Here is a 20,730-nt window from a genome sequence, read left to right as displayed (position 1 = left end):
TGTTGCTTCTTACAGGAAGTCCTCCAGTCTTAGATCTGGGTTAGGTGTTTCTCCTCCACACACCTGTGACATCTTGCTGTATCCCAGTTACATTATAAGTGCATCACAACTCTGCATTTTAAGTGTTTCTTTCTTTGTGTATCCCCTATAGACTAAATACTATCAGAGCAGGGCCCACATTTATCTGGTTCATCATTGACCCTCTAACACATTGTCCAGGTCCTGATATATGCTCAATACATATTTAGTCTAACAGAAAAATTAATGATTTAATTATATGTATTTGGTTGAGAGAGGGACAAATGGACCAAACACCATTAATAGCATCATGACATTTTGGTTGACTTGGTTTCCACTGTAATAGATAGAAAACCTAAACAGTATAATGAATCAGCTAACTAACATTTGGTTGTATACTCAACTATATCATTTTCTGATATATAATCGATAATGAACTTATCAATTCATTATAATTATTAAATTATGTTTTTTACATAGTTACTTTTCTTGTCTATAACATTCAGGGGCCTGGAGTGTAATGGATAGATAGCATTTGTTACTGCTACGTGTCTCCCACAGTTCCCACCTCAGTGCGTGTTTCTCGATTCGATGTCATGAAGTGTAGTTTTTAAAGAGCCTGTGTTATAACGTATCTCCTGGTGCTAAACATCTGTTGCTTCCAACAAGTGCGGCATTCATTTTAATGGCCCTGGTGCACAGAGGTAAACAGAGCCTTGGCAGGCCTTCCATAAAGGAAACTGTGTTTGATTCCTTCATTAATTACTAATGGAGCATTAAGGCATGCATTCTCCCTTGAGCCAAGTTGGGTAATTCCTGGCACTTCAGGCTGGGGTGCTTTCAATGCTGAGACGTGTATTGACACACCAGAGCACATGCCCTCTGGCAAGCACAGCGGTGGCCAGGAGTGTACAAAGCTCCAAACAGATCAATACCACGTGTACTGATCTGTCTGTTCAACCTTTTGCAGGTCTTGGGTTAATGTGGGATAATGAATATGAATCACCGATCTCTGAAGGCAGCCACCACAGTATGAATCAGACAAACCGTCAGGAAGATAAAGAAAGGTTAAAAAGGAAAGGACGATCGAAGATTTACCGAACACAAAACAATAGATTGAGAGCGCAGTGCTAATAGAAGAAATACGAAACAAAATATGACTTGTTAATTTTTACTTCACAGCCAATTAGTAACAATCAAAATGAAAATGTATACTCTGGGCCATGTTAATTAGCATAGCATCAAAATGCTCAAGTGAAAACAGTAAGAAATAAAAGAGATTGACTGACACTTATTGGTCGGTAAGTGTAAGTATGTGTAGATTGGTAGATACTTATTGATAGTTATTGGTAGATTTTAACATATATCCATCAGATTATGATAATTTAAACAGATAAAATATGAATAAGGACATAAAAGAATATAATTGAGTAATTGGCTATATTTAGACATTTATGGACTCTATAAAATCCATCATATTTTAAATATTCATATGCAAAATTTACAAAAATAATACTTTTTTTTAAATGCAGAAATTTGCAGGCTACTCTCTCGCATCACAGAGCAATAAGATACAATGTAATGTAAATATAAACAAAACCACCCAACCACTTGGTGCTGTCTATACATGGGGGTTGGGGGAATTTGGAATTAAAGGAGATAAAATTATCCTTTTAAGGATGAACTTTAATCAAACACAATAAATTAAACAGAGTGACACAAAGTTACTTCAAAGGGACAATACAATTTCTAGGACACAAAGAATTGGCCGTGATTTTATTAAATACATTAACATTTCTGAAGAAAAACACGTGTCAATCCAAAGTGGAGCTGCTTCACCCAGAAAAAAATAAATAAAAAATAAAAATAAAAATAAAAAAGCAAGTGTCAGAAAGCACAGCTGGGCAGTGCTCTGGCTCACCCAGGGGGGAAGGGAGCCTCGTCCAACTACTGGGATTAAGTAACATGGCATTGGCGAGACCATCCTTCTCGGGAAGGAGCAAGCGTGGAGTTATTACAGCCTGATTTGGGTTCTAATTCAGGCACACCTTTTGATTTTGATTTGGTCCTTTGTGTATAGGTCTATGCACGGGGGGACTGGGCATTAAGGGAGCTCGAAGCATGGGCCTCTGTGTCCCAATAAAGTTAATAAATAGAAATTTGTTCCGAGAAATGATCTGCGCTCATGCTGGAAATGTAAGGTTCCTGTACTGTGCAGGATATTAAGGGCACAGGAAAAGACAGAGTCCAGAAATCCATGCACATTTGTATGTATAAATAAAGCAAGTCACACAGTGTATGCTGGTATTTACTGCTGTATCTGGGTGCTCAGAGCAGGCTTTGCAGTGTATGGGGCATGCAAGTATTTGTTGGAGGAATGAAAGAAGTGGGAAGGACAGAATTACTTAACAAATTCTGGTGGGATAGTTGGTTAAGTATTTTACCAACTTGCACGAAAACACAGAGCATGTGGATAAAAGCATTAATTTTAAAAGTAGAAAAACTAAAAGAAATATTCAAATGTTGGTAGTACCTCTGAAGGGACAACAGTGCTGTAAGTTCAGCAGGATGAAAAGAAGTTACAAAGGAGAATAACAGCAATGAATCTGTCTACACAAATGTTAGAAACTTATGTTCACAAGTTATTATTATAATACCCAGAATTCAAAGTCAGACAACGTGGGAAAATATTTATGGGAAATGTGAAATACATTGGCCTGATATCTTTATTATGTAAAACGTTCACACAAATTTGTAATAGAAATACGAAAATTCCAAGAGCATGAACAGACAACTCACAAAAAAGAAATGAAGACTAGTAATAAGCACATGGGGAAAGATTTGACTGACCTGGTAATCAAAGACATTAAAAATAAAACAGTAATTTTTCTAAAAGCCTTTTAAATGAGCAAAGAAAACATACAAATTATTTTTGTAAAAGCCAAGACTGATAAGGATGCTGTAAAAGTGATAGTCTCATATTTTGTTGACAATGCTTTATAAATGGGTACCTCCTTCCTGGGAGGGCAGTTTGGCAATATAATATAAAAAGCCATAAAAATATTTATAGCCTTTGACCTCATAATTTGACTTATGGAAATCTATCCCGAGGCAAATTAATCCAAAAGATGGAAAAAATTAAATGCCTCGGAGTAAATTGGGAAACACTAAACATCCCGCACAGGGGAAGGATTAATGTGCCGTGGCGGACAGAGCCGCCGAGTTGAAGACCACATAGCCATGTACAACGGCAGGAATAGAGATCATGCAGCCACAGCCGAAGACGCTTGTGTTTTAATATTAAGTAAAAAAAATGAATAAACATTTATGTATAAAAAGATTTGCAGAGGAGAAAAGATGAAAATGAATGGACTGAACTTGAAATGGTTGATTTACAATGGCAGGAAGACAGTGACTTTTTCTGTTTGTCACCCCTCATCACAGGACATGCTTAGAGAGGCGAGGATGGGGCGGGGGGTGGGGGGGAGAATGTAAGAGAGAAACCTTGATCAATTACCTTTCGTACATGCCCCAAATAGAGATTGATCCCACAATCTAGGTATGTGCCCTGACTGGGAATCGAACCCGCAACCTTTTGGCGCACAGGACGACACTTGACCATCTGAGCCACTCTGGGGCGGCATTACTTTTTCTTTTTTTTTTTTTTTATCCTTACCCGAGGACATTTTTCCATTTTTTGTTCAGATAGAGCGGGAGGGAGAGAGAGGAAGAGAGAGAGAGAGAAACATCGACGTGAAGGGACACATCAAGTGGCTGCCACCCACACGACCAACCAGGGCCAGGAACAAACTGCAACCGAGGTACATGCCCTTAGCGGGAACCGAACCCAGGTCTCTCAGGACCGCAGGCTGATGCTCTAACCGCTGAGCCAAACCGGCCAGGGCCGGCATTACTTTTTCTTTACCTAGATTTTTTGGTTATGTATTGTTATTTGGCCTGTTCTCGCCTTTCTCTTCCCTCACCTCCCCTCATTGCCACGAGCTCTATGCCCAGCTTCCAAAGCCCTACCCGTCTGAGTCAGTGCTGCTCAAGTTCCGACTGGCCCAGGAAGCCCTCCCCATCCTGTCAGCCAAACGAAACTCTCCCTTTTCTACGCTCCCATAATGCTGTGTTGACATGTCTATTGTAGTACGTATATAATGCACTTTGTGTAGAAATGATATATGTACAGGATGTATCTGTTTCCACACCTACATTTTCAAAGTTTTAAAGGTTTACTAGAGGCAGGAATTGTTTGATGCGTTTTCTCTCCCCCAGCACAGAGCACAGGGCATTGCATCTATCACATGCTTGACTGAATATTCATTGAAATGCTTTTGATGGCCCTGAAATGAACTACTTCTGATTCCCTGCAGGTGGAGCTCATGAAGGTCTGCAGCACTTGGGTCCTTTCGGCAATATCCCGAACATTGTGGCCGAGCTGACCGGTGACAACATTCCCAAGGACTTCAGTGAGGATCAGGGCTACCCAGACCCTCCCAATCCGTGTCCTGTTGGAAAAACAGGTACTGGACGTGCCCTTTGGGTCCCATGTATGGCACGGGCTTTGGGAGGAAATTAAAAATTCTAATGTCAGCTATAAATATTGTGAGAAATAGTATTTCCAGTACCACTGAGCCCTCTCTCTTTTTTTTTTTTTTTGAAGTGTAAGTGGATTGGAAAGGGAAACTTATTCTAGAACACATTCCTTGTTGAGTTCTGGTATTCAGATCCACCCACATGGGTCTCCCTTGCCAAGGCTTTACATTCTGTCTGTCTCCCCCTTTGGAAATAGACACTGATCTCTTTTCTGCAGGGAGAATGCAGGCCTCCCCCCCCCCCCCCCCACACACACACACACGATACAACGGCTGTCCATTTTTAGTCTCTTTGGAACTGGCTATTTAGTTTGTGGATTAGCCAAACCCATTTGTTTTCCTTACTTCTCTTGACAATCGACATTTTAACTATGTCTCAACTAGTTAGCGTCTATCCTGAAATGTTTCCCTGGGGCCGAGGAGGTGGCATGAGAGGGAGAGGGTCCCGTAAGATAAGTAGTTGGCTAAGGAAGAAAGTTGAAACTTTCCTTGGCTACTTGTCTATTCTTCCCACGTTCCTCTTTTCTAATGCCCAACAGAAGCGATGGTGAGTGGGCTCCACTTATGTTGGGCTTTGAGCAGCTTACCTGCTGGTTAAAAGTAGTGGTTCTGGACTCAGACTACCTGAATTCAAACCCAAGAGCAAAAGATGTGACCTTGAACATGTTAATGAAACATGTTGCACTTTTGTTTCTTCATTTGCAAAATGGGGGTCCTTGTGGGAACTAAATGAAATGATCCATGCTAAACACTTGGCAGAGCACCTAACGCAGGGGGAGGACTCATTAAATGGCATCCTGGTTGTAATTAGTTTTGGCACCAGTAAGTAATGCGTCTCTCTCCTTGGGCTTGGGCCCACTTTTAGCACCAAAACAGTCTTTTCCCCCAAGCCTCGTAATACTAGTTGGTACTTACTAGCCTTACCTCTCATGTGGAAACCGAAGCCGAGACAGTAACATGCCTGAGGTTATCTGTGTCGCGAGGAGCTGAGTCCAGACTCAAACCCAGGTCTCCCTGATTCAGGACTATGCACCCAACCCCCATGACAACTGCCTTGCTCTGAACGTGTGTGTCAGCATTGGCCCTTCGGCGCTTCTTAAATACAGTACAGGTTGTGTCTGGAAGACACGTTCTCTGAAAGATGCTCCTCTTTTCATTGAGGGTGAGGTCTCTGTTTCCCTGGGAGCCTCCGTCCCTGGATGGAACAACCAGCGTAGTTGGATGTGGCCCAGATGTGGGGATGCTGGCCCAGGACTGCAGGGGAAACCAAACCACTGCACAGAGCCAGTTGCTTCTGCCGCATTTTACTTGCACGGAGGGCGTTGGAAGGCAGGAGGAAAGAACCCAGTTTGAGTGTGAAGACCAGCAGTCCCCATGGGGATTTGGTTCAGTGGGTTGGATGTACTGCAGTGGTTCTATAGGTGTGTTTCCCAGACCAGCAGCACCAGCTTTATCTGGAAACTTGTTGGGAATGTAAACTTTTAGGCCTTGCTTCGGACCTATTGAATCAGAAACTCTGGGGTAGGACCCAGAAGTCTGTGTTTTAACCTGCCTTTCACATGATCCTGGTGTGTACTAAGGTTTGAGAACTACTGTTAGAAGAGAATGGAAAGAGAAGCAGAGTTAGAGCCAAGAGATCTGAATTCGAGTCTTCACTACGGTATTTACTTGACTTTGCTTTACTTCCCAGGGCCTCGGTCTCTTCCTCTGTTAAATTGAAGACGTTGTCAGTGCCTTTAAAAAACATACAGTGTCAGTTAACCTGGTAAAATAAAATACAGATCTATGTAATGAAACACGTAGGAGCTCCGAGACATAGCAGTTGAGGTGGGCTGATCGAGTTGGATGAGAACCCAACTCCCAGACCCTCTCTTGTCACAATTTATCTGCCATTTCCTTCATTATCATTTTATTAAGCCAACATATTTCTCAGTCTTTGTTCTACCAGAATTTGCATTCTTGAAAGGAAATCACTTGTAGATGTGGTCATCCTTGGTAAGGAGTTGCTTGAGATCTGCCTTACTGGGAATTACGACACCACGCTGTTGAGCAATTAAAGAAAAGAACCTCGATTTCCCTCCCATCTCCCCTCACCCTGGACAGAGCAGCGGAACTCAGCCCATGCTCAGGGGTAGATGTGAATTCCAGGGCGCATCGCCGGGCCCAAGACACTTAGATTCCCAGAGCAGGGCCTCGTGTACCTCTGGGCCCTCAGAGGTGCTTGAGAAACGCCTCTTATGAAAAGGTTGTACAGATCCCATAAGCAGACTGCCAGAATGCTCTCGATTTGCTCTCCCTTCCCTCCACGTTAATTGCTGTAGATGAGGAACGTAGATAAACAGGTCAGAGAAGGTGGGGAGCACAGCAGGCATCCGCTCAGCACGCCCCACTTCCACATGGGCTTCCCGCTGCTACAGCGGAGACTGGGCGCCTCAGCTGCTGGGGAGCTGCAGAGCGGGCTCGGGAGACCCGACCACCCGGCCGACTGCGCTAGACCCCTTTACCGCTGACGTCGGTGGTTCACCATCCCTGTGACAGGAACCCTTTCTTCCCCCTGGCCCTACACAAAATTCACAATCCATCGCCTGTCCCCTTATTTAAACTCTCTCTAGAGCACATTGGAGACAGAAAACAACGACTCGTTTTCAGAGCACGGTGTCTAGTAATAAGAGGGTGTGGGTAACAGCAGCAGCGAAGGGGGATACCCTTTCTCGGGTTTGAATGGAAGGCAGTGCTTTATTTCAAAGAGCAGTCACAGTATAAACTGTCATTTAAAGAGCAACGGCGAGAAAGGAATGAAAACAAAGAGCAAATCTATTATGTGCCAGGTGCTGTGTATATACTCATCTCTATTTCTCATAGCAGCCTGTAAGGAGAGTGGGTGATGATTCCAACCTTATAAGTGAGTAAATGGACGTAGAGAGACTAAGTTAACTTTCCCCAGCAGCTAAACCCATCTGTCACTTTTGAGCCAGGATTTGAACCCTGAGCCCCGGTCTGTCTGCGTTCAAAGTTGACTCCGTTACCACCATGACCCACAACCTCAAGCACTGTCTGGTGATGTTGTTTTTGTGTCATGTACGTTCTCCAAGAGCTGAAATTGTTGCTAAAGAGCTCACCCAAGGGAAAACAGAATGCGTTATGTGAAAGGGAAGTATATTCGTTAAGGAAATACTTGCTATTCTTACAGATAAAAATTACAGTGACTTAACACAGTAGTTGTTTGCTCCTCACTCATGTGAAGTCCTGCCAGAGGTGGGTGAGTGTGGTGGGTGGGAGATTCAGGAGCCAGACTGCCACCTTTTGTCTTTCTTTTTCCATCATCACTTATCCTACCTCTTCCACCTCCTCCCACCACCCACCCCCTGCAACCGTCCATGTCCATGAGTTCTTTCTCTTTTTTTTCTTTTTTGCTCAATCCTTCCACCACCAACCCTGATACCCACCCCCACCCCAGAGCTGTCTGCCTGCTCTCTATGAATCTGTCTTCATTTTGCTTGTTAGTTGAGTTTGCTCATTAAATTCCACAGTTGTCCGGATCGGCCGCGTGTAGCAAGCAGACAAACGAGGCAGGCTTGGGACAGGGAGTGGGGCTCACAGAGGAGGTTCCGAGGGGCTGGGTCTGGAGGTGCAGTACATCATTTGTGACCTGTTCCAAACTCAGACATACAGCACCACCTGATGCAAAGCACGGCTGGGAAGTGGACTGCATGCAGAGGGGGCGGGGCAGTGGGTCTGGTGGGCAGCCGACCAGTCTCAGCCACAGGTTCGGGGACAGTGAGAGTTTGGGATGAACGAATCCCAGAGGCAAAGCGATTTACAGTGGCTGATGCAAATACAATCTGACCTTTGGGTGTCTAGTGACTGTCTTTAATAAATTAATTCTTGGAATCATGATAAATGCCCTGGCCATTCCTCAAAACCCTTTTGCTGTTTGCGGTAGGTGACGGCTGTCTAGAAAACACCCCCGACACAGCCGAGTTCAGCCGAGAGTTCCAGTTGCACCAGCACCTTTATGATCCCGAACATGACTACCCAGGCTTGGGCAAGTGGGTAAGTACCACCCTGGTCACCAGTGGATTTACACTCTGCTGCTCTGAAGGGACCAGTGGCAGAGGTGAGCAATGTGGGTGGGGAGAGAGAAGAAAAATTGTTCAGTGGCTAACTTTTCAGAAATTCCTGGTTGAGAGGGACTGTAAGTAATTCTAGTTTAAACCACACTCTCGGCTGCAAGATACGAGCCCATCCGACGAGTCGATGACCTGACTCCTCTCACCAGCTCGGGTCCACCCCACAGTCTGGGTCATAACACATCCCAAAGTCTCACCAGGTTTCACGCAGCTCTGAAGGAAGTATATGATTTAAAAAAAAAAAAAAAAGGATACTGAGAAAATTTGCAAATTGTTTCTCTAGACCGAGGGTAATGACCTCTACAGAACTAAGGAAAAATGATGCCAGAAGCTTAGAAACAGATGTATGTAATTCTGAGTTAAGGAAATAGAAAAAAAAAAAGTTCCAAAATGTGCAGCCGTGAACTTGCTGTCAATACCAGGCAAGAATCTATCACTGGCAGTTAAGGGCATTGTTTATAAGCCCTTGGAAAGAGAAATCGTGACCATTTGGCACAGGTGTGCGCAAAACAAGTTCTGTCAAACGGACTGTGTTCTGCTTGCCAGCATTGTTCACGCACTCGCCAGACTGATGAGGGAAATGAAGTGCGCGTGGTGCACTTGGCCTTCAGAAAGTATTTGATGAGATCTTTCATGACCTCCCATTGGAAGCGGTGGAGAGATACAGCACCGGCCAGAGAACATCCCCGAAAGGGAGCTTGTTAAAGGGTCTACGTCAAGAGGGAGAGAGATTTCACATGGCATCCTGCATGTCCAGGTTTTTATAAGTGTTTCTAATAAAAAAGTATGGAACGTGTACTTATCAGATTCTCAGAGGATGACACAAAGTTGGAAGCACGGGCCCTGAACGACAGAGTTGGGATTCAGATGGTAGTAACAGGCTGGAACGATGAGCCCAAGGAGAACCCGGTCGAATGGGGATACACTTACGTTCCTGTGGTTGGGTCTGTGGGATCAAATGCTGAAGCCATGTGAGAAAAGTGGAAAAGTACTAGAGAGTGTTAATTCACACATCAGTAGGTGGTCAGTACCTGTGCAATGAGTGAATGAGCAGATTCCTAACTGCTTAAGCCCTTCTAAAGCTATCAATCCCATCTCAGCTCATTACTGGCAGCGACCTTGCGCCCAACATTACTAGGAATTCTGTAGTCTCAGGACTAAACACTCCCCCTTCCTTTTATACTGTTTTAGAGAGAGCTGTCCCTCCTCATTAATGACCATTTTCATTTCTTTATCATCTTGCTTTAACATTGCACTCAGTTGATTCAACATGCAACCTTCAACATGCATGTGTTTCCTGTCTTAAAACAACAAAGCAACGACACCTCCTAAATTGATCTTTCTTCCTCCAATGTGCATGATTCTACTTCTCTTCTTTTTTATAATCCGGTCTGTTAAGGAGAATTGGCATGGAGAGCCATGTTGTAGCCTACTGGTAGAGTTTGAATATGTTGAATTAAATTGGCAAACATCGCCTGGCTGGTGTGGCTCAGTGGCTGAGCATCGACCCATGCACCAAGGGGTCGCCGGTTTGATTCCTGGTCAGGGCGCAAGCCCAGGTTGTAGGCCCGATCCCCAGTAGGGGGCATGCAGGAGGCGACCAGCCAGTATTTTTTCTCATCGATGTTTTTATCTCTCTTTCTCCCTCTCCCTTCCTCTCTAAAAAATCAATAAAGAAAAAAAAATTTTTTTTAATTGGCGGACATCTATAAGTTCTTGAATAGGAGACTGGAATCCTGAAAGGCTTCTTCTATACAGGAACATATTCTGATGACAGAAGGGACTGAACACAGGAAAAAAATTTAGGGAGTAATTCCCACTATGAAGGCTGTGAACATAGTGAATTCAAGTGAATCTCACCAACAGGACGAGACTTTAAGACATTTCCAAGGCCGAGGAACTGACTACAATTGGCATGTGGCATAAATATAGCATGAGGAAGAAAGAAGAGATATGTGAGGTTTATATAAAGTGGATGGTGTGAACTTTCCCCCTGAGGGAATCTTAAGAAAGGAGGAAAAAAGAAGAAGGTGGGAAGGAAAGAAGGGAGCAAAGAGAAGGAGGGAGAGTAGCCCCCAGAGGATCCCAGAGGACTCCACAAGAGAGAGGCAAAAGTACTGAAACAGAAGTAGGGGCAGGTTCAACGAAGACCAAACGGAAGACATGAAGCCTGCGACATTCCAGACACTGTGTTCGGTGCTCAATACGCAATAGTTCATCAGGACATGGTACCAGTCTTCAGAGAGCTCGCAGTCTTCCGGTTGAAAAGAATTGCATAAAAATAAAAGGAACCCAACCGAGCACCGTGCATCATCATGTTCTAGCTCTACCATGAGCACTGGGAGCAGTTATTAGGAGAGATGGAAGATGAGGGCAGAGGCAGATCCCAGACTGAGGACTCACGGCCGGTTGTAGAACAGCGTTGAGGAAGTCAAAGTTGATCAAAAGGGCAGCCTTGAGGTGGACGGTGAGCCGGTACCCTGCCTAACCGGCAGCCTGGAAATGAGCAAGAGGAAGCAAGGGGGAGACTGAGAAAAGGCTGAGGGTCGTGCTCCCAACTGGGGAAGCAGCAGAAATGTACACCTCTCTCCTGCCAACTTTTCTCATCTCATCAACCCTTTGCAGGCTTCTCGCACCAAGGTCCACTCACTCTCAACACTCCAGCAAGAGGCCAGCCCCACCCTTCATCCTCTTTGCATCCTCCCCTAAATACCAGTTCATGTTCTCAGCCCTTCCTATTCTTTGTCTGCCTCAGAGCTCAGACATAGACGTTTGAGTGAGACGAAAAGGGAAGTACTGTTACAGGTTAGTGACCGGGGACCCGTGGTTACAAACCTTTCATGATCTATAAGTATGTGTTTGTTTAAACTTAAGTTTCCTTCATTTATTTTCTCGTTACCACCTAGCAGTAAAACATGACTTGCTTGATCTTCACATGGAAGTGTGAATTGAGTATGTCTTGCTTTTCTAAGCTGGGGTTCCTCCGTGTATATATAGAATGAGGGCCTCAAGCTTGGCTTCAGCTCAACCGTCCATTGACAAAGTAATTATCTTTTACATGAAACCACACACAGGACCCTGATTCCTTATTTGCAAATAGTGTTTCCCTGTTTTTAACATTAGCTGGACCTGAGCTGGGTCTTTAGCAGTGATTCACCTATAAATGTCAGCGTCTGTCTCGTTTGCTGCATTTTTCTCTTTGTTAATGCTTCGAGACACATCTATTAAATGCACATCATATGCCTTCCAGGCCTGTGTTAGGTGATTGGAATACAAAGAGGAATGGTAATTGTCTTTTGTAATACACTAATAGATAGTAAATATTTATTGAGCACGTATTATGTACCAGGCACTATGTTAAATACTTTACTGAATTATCTCATTTAATTGCCCATTTCCATTACTCTCATTTTTTCAGATGAGAAAATACAGGCTTAGGGAGCTTGACAAGCCTGCCCAACACCACAGAGCTGAGGCCGGGCAGAGCTGGGATTTCAACCAAATTGACTCCAGGACTTTTCAAAAATTGGATCAATTCCTTACCTCTTCCATGGCTCATCACTCAGAACGTGTCCCGTACAGTGATCCTATTGAGTCCTGTCTAGGACTGGTTGCCTTTCAGACAGTGTGTGTGCCCACAACACTGAGTGGCTCTGACCCGAGGCTGGCGACTATAGGTGTCAGTCACTTCCCTCCTTCACGCGCTAACCATGAAGCGTTCCTCAGGAAAAAGTTGTCTTGACCACAAATATTTTTCCTTTCCAAGTGCTTATCACATCTTGTCATTGGCAGCTTGGACAGCTAGAGCCTCTTCCTTAAGAGGAAGCAGCTGATCATGGCCAGACCCTGAGAGACAAGGACCCTCTCTGACTTTCCTTGCCTTTCATGACCTCAACATGGCTAAAGAGTCGAACGCTCTTCAGTTGGCCTTTGTGTCATTTCCCTCGTGATCAGACTGGAGCCATGCCTTTCTATCATGTTCTTCTCAGTGTGTTATGTCAGGAGGCTGAGGCGCCTGTTTGTCCCAGAATAGGTGGTAACCTGGTTCAAGTAGTGTCTGCCAGTTTTCTCCAGTGTAAAATTACCAGTTTTCCTTTTGAAATTAATAATTAATCTGTGGGGAGATACTTTGAGAATGTGTAAATAGTCTGTCCCTGTTACACTTTTTTTTTTTTTTAAATCCTCACCCGAGGACATTTTTCCATTTTTTGTTCAGATAGAGTGGGAAGGAGAGAGAGGAAGAGAGAGAGAGAAACATCAATGTGAAAGGGACACTCACACCACCAACCAGGGCCGGGGACAAACTGCAACCCAGGTACGTGCCCTTAGTGGGAACCGAACCCGCGTCTCTCTGGACCACAGGCCGACGCTCTAAGCGCTGATCCAAACCGGCCAGGGCCCCGTTACCCTTTTAACCAACAATTTTTATATCCATTGATGATCATTACCAGAATCGATAATAACTATGGCAGCTTTAATGGTGATTTTCTTAGTGTGTTATTTTTATGCATTTATTGGTTGGCATTCTATTCTAAGCAAGACTTTTCCCTGCTTTATTTATTTATTTATTTACTTAAAATTGTGTTTATTTAATATCAGTTTGGACTTGTTGATGCCTGTTATTATGTATTTGTGTTCAAACCGTCCTAGATTTAGCCAGCGGGAGTCTGCAAGCTGGCTTTTCTTTCCTTTTGACATGCGCCATCATTTTTTGAGCACTTCCTCACTTTCTGGCCCAATTAGATATTCCAGCTTCATTCATCCTTGCGCCTTCCCTGCCCGAGCCCTGGAAACAGACATTTATTCAAGGAGCCTCCCTGGTTCTATTTAGAAATGGAATTTGAAACCAACATCTGGGCAGTTGTCCAAAATCTTGATGGCACAGTGGAAAGCCCTTTTTATGAACTCGAACCTGCTACTCACATGGGAAGCAGGCTCCCCACTCGCCCCTCCCCACCCCATCAACAAGGAATGGGTGTCAGGAAAGGGGGCTGGTTTCTACTCAGATGTCTTTTACCTACACTACACCTGCCGGTCCCTGTCTTCAAATGCATACAAAGCAGGGCTAATCGCAGCGCCCCAGCCACTTCCACGCAGAGGTGGCCCAGCATCACCCTGCTAACCCTAACCCTAGCCCTCAGGGAAACACAGGGACCATCTTTGAGAGGAAGACTTGCCAGCCTTTTGCACTTCCTTTTGAATGAGGGCGCTATGGGCGTGATCTGGCCCTGACCTTCTAAAGGAGAGTAACTACGACGATGCCCTTCTACCCGGCGGGTGGCATCATGGAGCTCCGCCGCGGCTGATTGGATGTCCCACAGGATGGCAGCAGCTCTCAGGTCCCTGCACAGTCGCTCCCTCCTGCTCGGGCAGCTGAGCACGCAGGTGCACATGAAGAAGCTCCGATCCTTGCCCCCTTTTCCCCGGCCTCTCTGGCACCGACTCCCAGGACATTCTCTGTGCATCCGAATTGTTACATCCCAGAAAGGCAACTACAGACGACAGGAATGAGCCTTAGCATGATATTCTCATTCCTCGAGTGAATGTTCCTTGAGTGAATGAGCTGCACCTTCACCTTTCCTCTCTCTATATCCATATACGTATATGTGTGTGTGTATACAAATATATATATATATACACACACACACATATATATATATAAATTGAGGTAACATTGGTTTATAACATTATATAAGTTTCAGGTGTATATCATTATAATGTGATATTGTGTATACACAATATAGCATGTTCGCCACCAAAAGTTTAGTTTCCATCCATTACCATACAATTGACCCTCTGACCCCCTTTACCCATTTTCCTTCCCTCCTCTCCCCTTCCCCTCTGGTCACCACCAATCTGCTGTCTGCCTCTATGAGTTTGCTTATGCTTTTTTTTTTTTTTTTCATATTCCATATATGTGTGAAATCATATGGTATTCGTCTTTCTTTGTCTACTTCCTTTAGCATAATACGCTCAAGGTCCATCCATGTTGTCACAAATGGCAAGACTTCATCTGATATTAAATCGATCAGTTCCCCACGTGAGCGTGAGACGGAGGCCATGGCCAGCACTGGCCTTTGGCAGGGCATGGTCCTTCCTCCCGGGCACAGCCTTCCTGCATAGTTGAGGTTGGGCAAGCGACAGCATTGTGAATTGTGGGTGAGGTAGGTTTTAATGAACATAAAAATTACAAAGTTCATTCTTGGCATTTGTCATTTTCATTTCCAAATCTACCATAAAAAAATTCTTTCTCTCCATACACTTCAGAGGATACATGCTGTATAAACTGTTCCTTACCAAAACTCTTAAAAACACACACACACACAATAACAATGTCGGAGTATTTTATTTAGAGTAAGATGAATCACCTTTTTTATACATTATTTCCCTTCTGATTAAAAGTCAAATTAAAAAAAAAAAAGCCACGCACAGCCCCCCAACTCCCCTCCTCCAGGTCACGTGCCTGCCGTTTGTAATCCCAACAGAAGGGAAATCTGTTGAGCATGTGTCCAGTATTCCAGAGCTCATGTCAGCCCCTATGTGTTTGAAACACAGCAATATGTGGAAACACTTATACAAACTGTAGTAACAGATCCCATTTTTTTTCTCCCCCAACATAACTTTCTTTCTGCCAAGAAGTTTTTTTTTTTTTCTTGGCAGTTTTTAAAAGGTTCACTCTATTAAAAATGTTATAGCCCAAATGGTTTTCCGATTATCTCGACTGGGTGCACAGACTGAAGTCACTGGAGGAAAGGTTGCGGAAGTCAGCGTTTCATTTATTTACCTAGAGGATTGTTATTCACAGTCAGACAAGACTCCAGAGAAGGTTTATGTGTACAGCTCATAAAAAGGGACTTAGCTACAAAGCAAAGTGACATAAAATTGTGTGTTTCAAACAGAGGTTGTTCAAAGTGAGGACATGGGTTGCCAACGCCGCTTGGGTTGCAGAAGGTCGTTTTTTCCTGTTTATGTGACTGGGGATGGCACCGAGGTGCCTCCGGGCATTACCGAGAACTGGATTCACCGCAGCCGGACCACCAGCTTTGCCCTTGGGGTCCCGCTTTCGGACGGGGTATTCCTTTCATCTAGTTTTGCTTCCAAAACATGTGTATGCAAATATCCAGGGGACGCACTGAGTGTTGCTTTTAAAATAGACGTCCACCACATCTGATCCATGCTTCTACATTGTTTTCTTTCTCGCCCTGCTCTAGAACAAGAAACTCCTGTACGAGAAGATGAAAGGACAGAGACGAAAGCGGAGGGTAAGGCACGGCTGGCGGGGGTGGTGTTGGGGTGCCCGAGTTTTCCGAGCCAGGCAGTTGACAACCGAGACCTTCAGTGTGGGAATGTAGCCGATCCCTTTCTGGGGCGGTCCCGGGAGGGCAGGACCTTGGTCCCAGCTGATGAGGGCCACGCCCACAGAGTGCGCCCTTGGTTCTGGGCTGGCTTCTCCAGCGTTCGCGCATGGCTTTCAGTGCCACGCCGACCTTGGTGGCGATTCCCTCACTTCCATACTTCCATTGCACACAGGAAGCAGGTGTTGCATCTCCTGCGCGGGTATGGGAAATGTGGAGGGTATATGAGGATGTGTCTTTCTTCAGAGGGTCTGTAAGCCCCTGGGGAGACTGCTCACACATCTGCATCAACTACATACATGCACCAGACAGGAACAAGGAAGTGATGAAATGCATGCTCCAGGCAATAATGCCCGAGGAATGTGGGGACAAAAGATGAGATGGACAAACCTCGTTCTTCCTACGTACCTTTTTTCTTAGTCTAGCAGATTGATGTAAAAGTCAACTAGATCAGTTATACTGGGTTGCTGACCTCTAAATGCACTAACCATCCCAGGGCTGCCCAGGGTGGGACTCCGGTCTAGGTGCCTCACAGTTAGCCACTACAGGGTTGCCGCATGTAAAGCGGATTGTCACATTTGCTTTGGGTTTCTCCTGTGTTGATGGCATCGGGGCTTCATCAGCAATCCTCGTCCATTCTGCTGATCCACAGAAGTGCCCAGCCACCTGCCACCGTTTTCTGATCGGCAGGAGAAAAAGTTAAAATCCTGCTATTGCATAGCAAAGTGCTGCCAGAGAGTAGCCATTTTTGTTCAAATACAAACCAACCCTATACCTAAAGCCACCGACTGATAATTTATAATAGCAAGTGCCAGGATTCTGGCGAAATGTGGTAGCCATGCTGAAAATTCTGCCCAATCCAGTCAGAGAGTGTTTTAGGAGGTGTAGGGGTTTTGTTTGTTTGTTTGTTTGTTTTTTGTTTTTAACTCAGTATTAATTCTCAGGACCCTACAACAGAGCGTTTCAAGTCCCTGTGCTGCCTGACAAAATACAGAGATCCCATGGCCAACTCTCCACATGAGGCACAGTTTGGATGTCTGGAAACAGATCTTTGGGAGAGTTACCAGGGTTATTAGGGGTTTTTCTCAGATGATTACAGTTTCCAGTGGCAGATAGTGGCAGGAAGGGTCCGAAGGGTGTTATGTGGGCTTGAGAGAACATCAAGAAATTCTATTCTAGGAGCTCAGAATACACATAATTTACCAGGACAATGGCTTGAATATCTCCCCATGGTACAAGAAGAACATTCCCAAATAAGACCAACGATGGGCCCACAATGAATAACAGCTTGACGCTTTAATTGTGTCTACTTCCTGACTCACCATTCCTTCTGCCCCGACTTGAGTAATTACTGTGGGTCACGATTTAGGTTCAGCAATGAGATCAGGATTACTAAAATCAGAATTCTGGCTAGGACACATGTTATAAAGGTTTTACTTTGGCCTCCACTTCCTCCTCATAGAAAGGCTTAGAATTTGTGAAAATAAGGGTCACTTTGACCCAGTGGTATCAAGTTTTTTCTATTCTTAGGCGTCTACAAAGCCCCATGCTCATGCCATAAACCATGAGCCTCTCAGGACTGTTGGGGGAAGAGAACTTGCCCCCCTGTCTTCAGGCCTCAGAGGGTGTTCCCATCTTGACTGAAGACTTTACCACCTCAAAGGTGTGAATCAACATAAATTATGGGCTTCTTGTGGGGGAAAATTAAGGCTTTGTCCAGTGAAGCTCCACATTTGCTGTGGGTTTCCAGAGGACATGAAAAGTAGGGATTCAATCCCAATGGTTCTTCAGTTGTGCAATGGGAATAATGGTCACCTTGTAACCTGGCCCATGTTTCAACCAAGGGAGAAGATAAATATATAAGTGCCTTAAGTTCATCAGAGGATAATGAAAACCAAGTGTCATTATTATTATTACTCTTAAGATTCAGTACTAATAGTTAAACATTCATCAAAAAAGTTCAACTGATTGCTCCTTGTACTTCCTCATTAATTTAATTCCTCTTCCTTCCGATCTTCGTCATGCTCTGGGTCTGATCTGAAGGACTATCTCCCATAAAAGTCCCTCACCAAGAGGATTCAACCTAAAGTTCCAGCTGAGCTCCGGGCAGTTTTATATAACTATCTATACTTGCTTGTTTTAAATTGAATTTCTACTTGCTTCATGAGTCAAAGGTTAATTCACCTTTAAATGACTTTGCAATTTTTTTAACTCTTCAAAAAAATTTTTTTTAATTTTTTATTTATTAATTTGTTTTTGTTATAGATATTTAACAATTTATTTTTCTTTGTTGATTTTTAGAGAGAGAGGAAGGGAGAGGGAGAGAGAGATAGAAACATCGATGTGAGAGAACAGCGATTGGCTGCCTCCTGCATGCCCCCCAGTGGGGATCGGCCCACAACCTGGGCATGTGCACTGACTGGGAATCGAACCAATGACCTCTTGGTGCATGGGTTGATGCTCAACCACTGAGTCACACCAGCCAGGCTTTTTTAACTCTTGAGATGTATCTTGTTAATATTTGAGATTTATTATTTATTTTATTTAAAGAGCTTACCAAACTTTTATTCCTAATGTAGTAGAATTTTCATAATAAATATTACTCAAAATATTCATGATATTACATATACTTTGTCAGTTCACACTTGCTCAGAGATTCTGATATAATTTCCTGGGGTAGGCCAGGCCCTTCTAGTTGACAATCTTCCTGTTATAGAAAGCATGCCAGTTATTTTAAATATTTTAAAGATGCCTTTCCAGCAAAGTACTGTCTTTTGTGACATGTCACTTTTCAGATCTAAGAGGACATTGTGTATTTTATAATTCTCAGTTGGTTTGTGATGCATTTTTGCAGGGTGAGTTGGGACTTCCATGATTCGTTACCCGTTGAAATGTGGAAGGACATTTACAGATACTAAACTCAGGTTCCATTCCTTCTCTTTGGTGAATGTCTGCTCACCCTTCAGAAGAGCCACGGCTGACCATGTCCCATGGGCAAGAGAGACCCACTGTGACCTGCATCCATTCATTCCTGGAGACTTGATAGGCAGCGGGATGCTGGTCATTGACAACCACAGCTTCTTTCTTATATTTTTGTTTGGTTATTGGAAGGTGACTTCAAAAAACTAATATTTCAAAACTTTTGAAATGTTTCTGCTTTTCTCAAGGCTGTGTTGTAAAGCGGCAATTACTAGTTCAAATCCAAACCTCAAAAAAGTAGATATGTATTAGAGAAGGAACGGTCAAACCTTTTTCAGAAGACAAACAGATAAGAGAGATTTCAGACTGTGGAGTCTTGAGTCAGAAATAGTGGAACCATCCAAATGGCTGCTAGAGCCCCGGATGGATCCCCTTTGGACAATTCTGGCAGGGAAGAATCAACGTGAGAGGATGATCTCTGACTAGTCTGCAAATACTAAGTTCAACTTGGCCCTGCTCTGCCATCTTTAGAAACTTCTTCTTGTAAAATAATTTAATGCATTTCAGAGTCTCTCTTCCCCCTACAGTGAGAGAGTGTTACCTGCTTCATTCCAAATCTTTGTGCCCAAAAAAAGGAGGGGGGCATATTGCATCTGATACGAACTGTATAGCTGTGTGCAAGACACAATGAGACACATCTGTCAGACAGCGTTTCTCCTCCCACTGAGGTATTGGTTAGTTCACTGGGGTGATCATTTGTTAGGTGGTAGGTACCACTGTTACCTTATATATAACCCATATGCCAGAAATGATTCTCATTCACCTATTTTGTGAGATGTCTGTATATGATGTTCAAGGATAATACCAAGCCATATATATTTTTTCAGAGTGTCAACCCATATCTACAAGGACAGAGACTGGACAACGTTGTCGCAAAGAAGTCGGTCCCCCATTTTTCCGAAGAGGATAAGGACCCGGAGTAAAGTGAAGGGGCTAGGTGGGCACCCACACCGGCCATCAGGAGTCGGCATTGCTTATGTGCGCGTGTTATTAGAGCCCCCACGAATGGCAAAATGTGTCTAATGGAGACATAAAAAGCAGCCTTACTTTGATATTGCGTTGCCCTTCACTGATAGCTCTGCTTTCTGCTAAATTAGAATAGAAGCTTTTTAAAAAGGAGGATCTGAAATGAGCATAACATTAAAATTTGTGTGTCAGTAAGACCGCCAAGGACGCGCCCTCGGATTGCTTGCCGCTTGGAAGGGTGCTCAGGCGGCACTGTTCGGGCCAAGCCCGTAAACAGCTGGCGTTTGGTGTCGATGGTGTCGCTCACCAGCCCTTGGGTGTTGTTACACGCCAATAAAGGAGACTGTGCCCAAGAGGAGGGGCTGACACATCGCACTTGGCTGTCTCTCAATAAACGTGTGTTGTGTGCAAACATTGGCGGAGGAAGTTTTTTCTTCAGGGCATTATAAACACAGTGTCTTTGCTTACTAGAACAAACTCACGAACACGAGCGTATCCATTCTTTACATTATGCTGTGAAGTAAATGGGGCTGCCCTGTCCCCATTTTACAGATGGTGGGACTGACTTGGAGAGCTTCCACGGAGAGCTGACAGCAGCCCAGACAGTGCATAATGACTAAGGTCTTCTGACTTCCAGTTATTTGGTTTATTAAGTAAACAGTGGGTTTCTGTCATGTGCCAGGC

At 44.2% G+C, this 20,730-nt stretch overlaps 1 protein-coding gene across 2 annotated transcripts in view; it reads left to right on the top strand.

Annotated features, from left to right (window-relative positions):
* LOC118638460 (neuroendocrine protein 7B2) overlaps positions 1-20,448 on the top strand; it is a 68,355-nt gene extending 47,907 nt beyond the window's left edge. For both annotated transcript variants that reach the window (XM_036274362.1, XM_036274351.1), the window contains exons 3-6: positions 4,395-4,544; positions 8,560-8,669; positions 15,958-16,008; positions 19,908-20,448. In XM_036274362.1, coding sequence (XP_036130255.1) covers positions 4,395-4,544; positions 8,560-8,669; positions 15,958-16,008; positions 19,908-20,003 — 407 coding nt within the window. In that variant the 3' untranslated portion in view covers positions 20,004-20,448. The remainder of the gene's footprint in view (positions 1-4,394; positions 4,545-8,559; positions 8,670-15,957; positions 16,009-19,907) is intronic.
* The last annotated feature ends 282 nt before the right edge of the window (positions 20,449-20,730 follow it).

The sequence above is a fragment of the Molossus molossus genome, unplaced genomic scaffold (assembly GCF_014108415.1).
Source record: "Molossus molossus isolate mMolMol1 unplaced genomic scaffold, mMolMol1.p scaffold_m16_p_1, whole genome shotgun sequence".
Lineage (NCBI taxonomy): Eukaryota > Metazoa > Chordata > Mammalia > Chiroptera > Molossidae > Molossus > Molossus molossus.
Note: the sequence above shows the minus strand (reverse complement) of the source record. Positions and strands in the feature narration are given on the sequence as shown.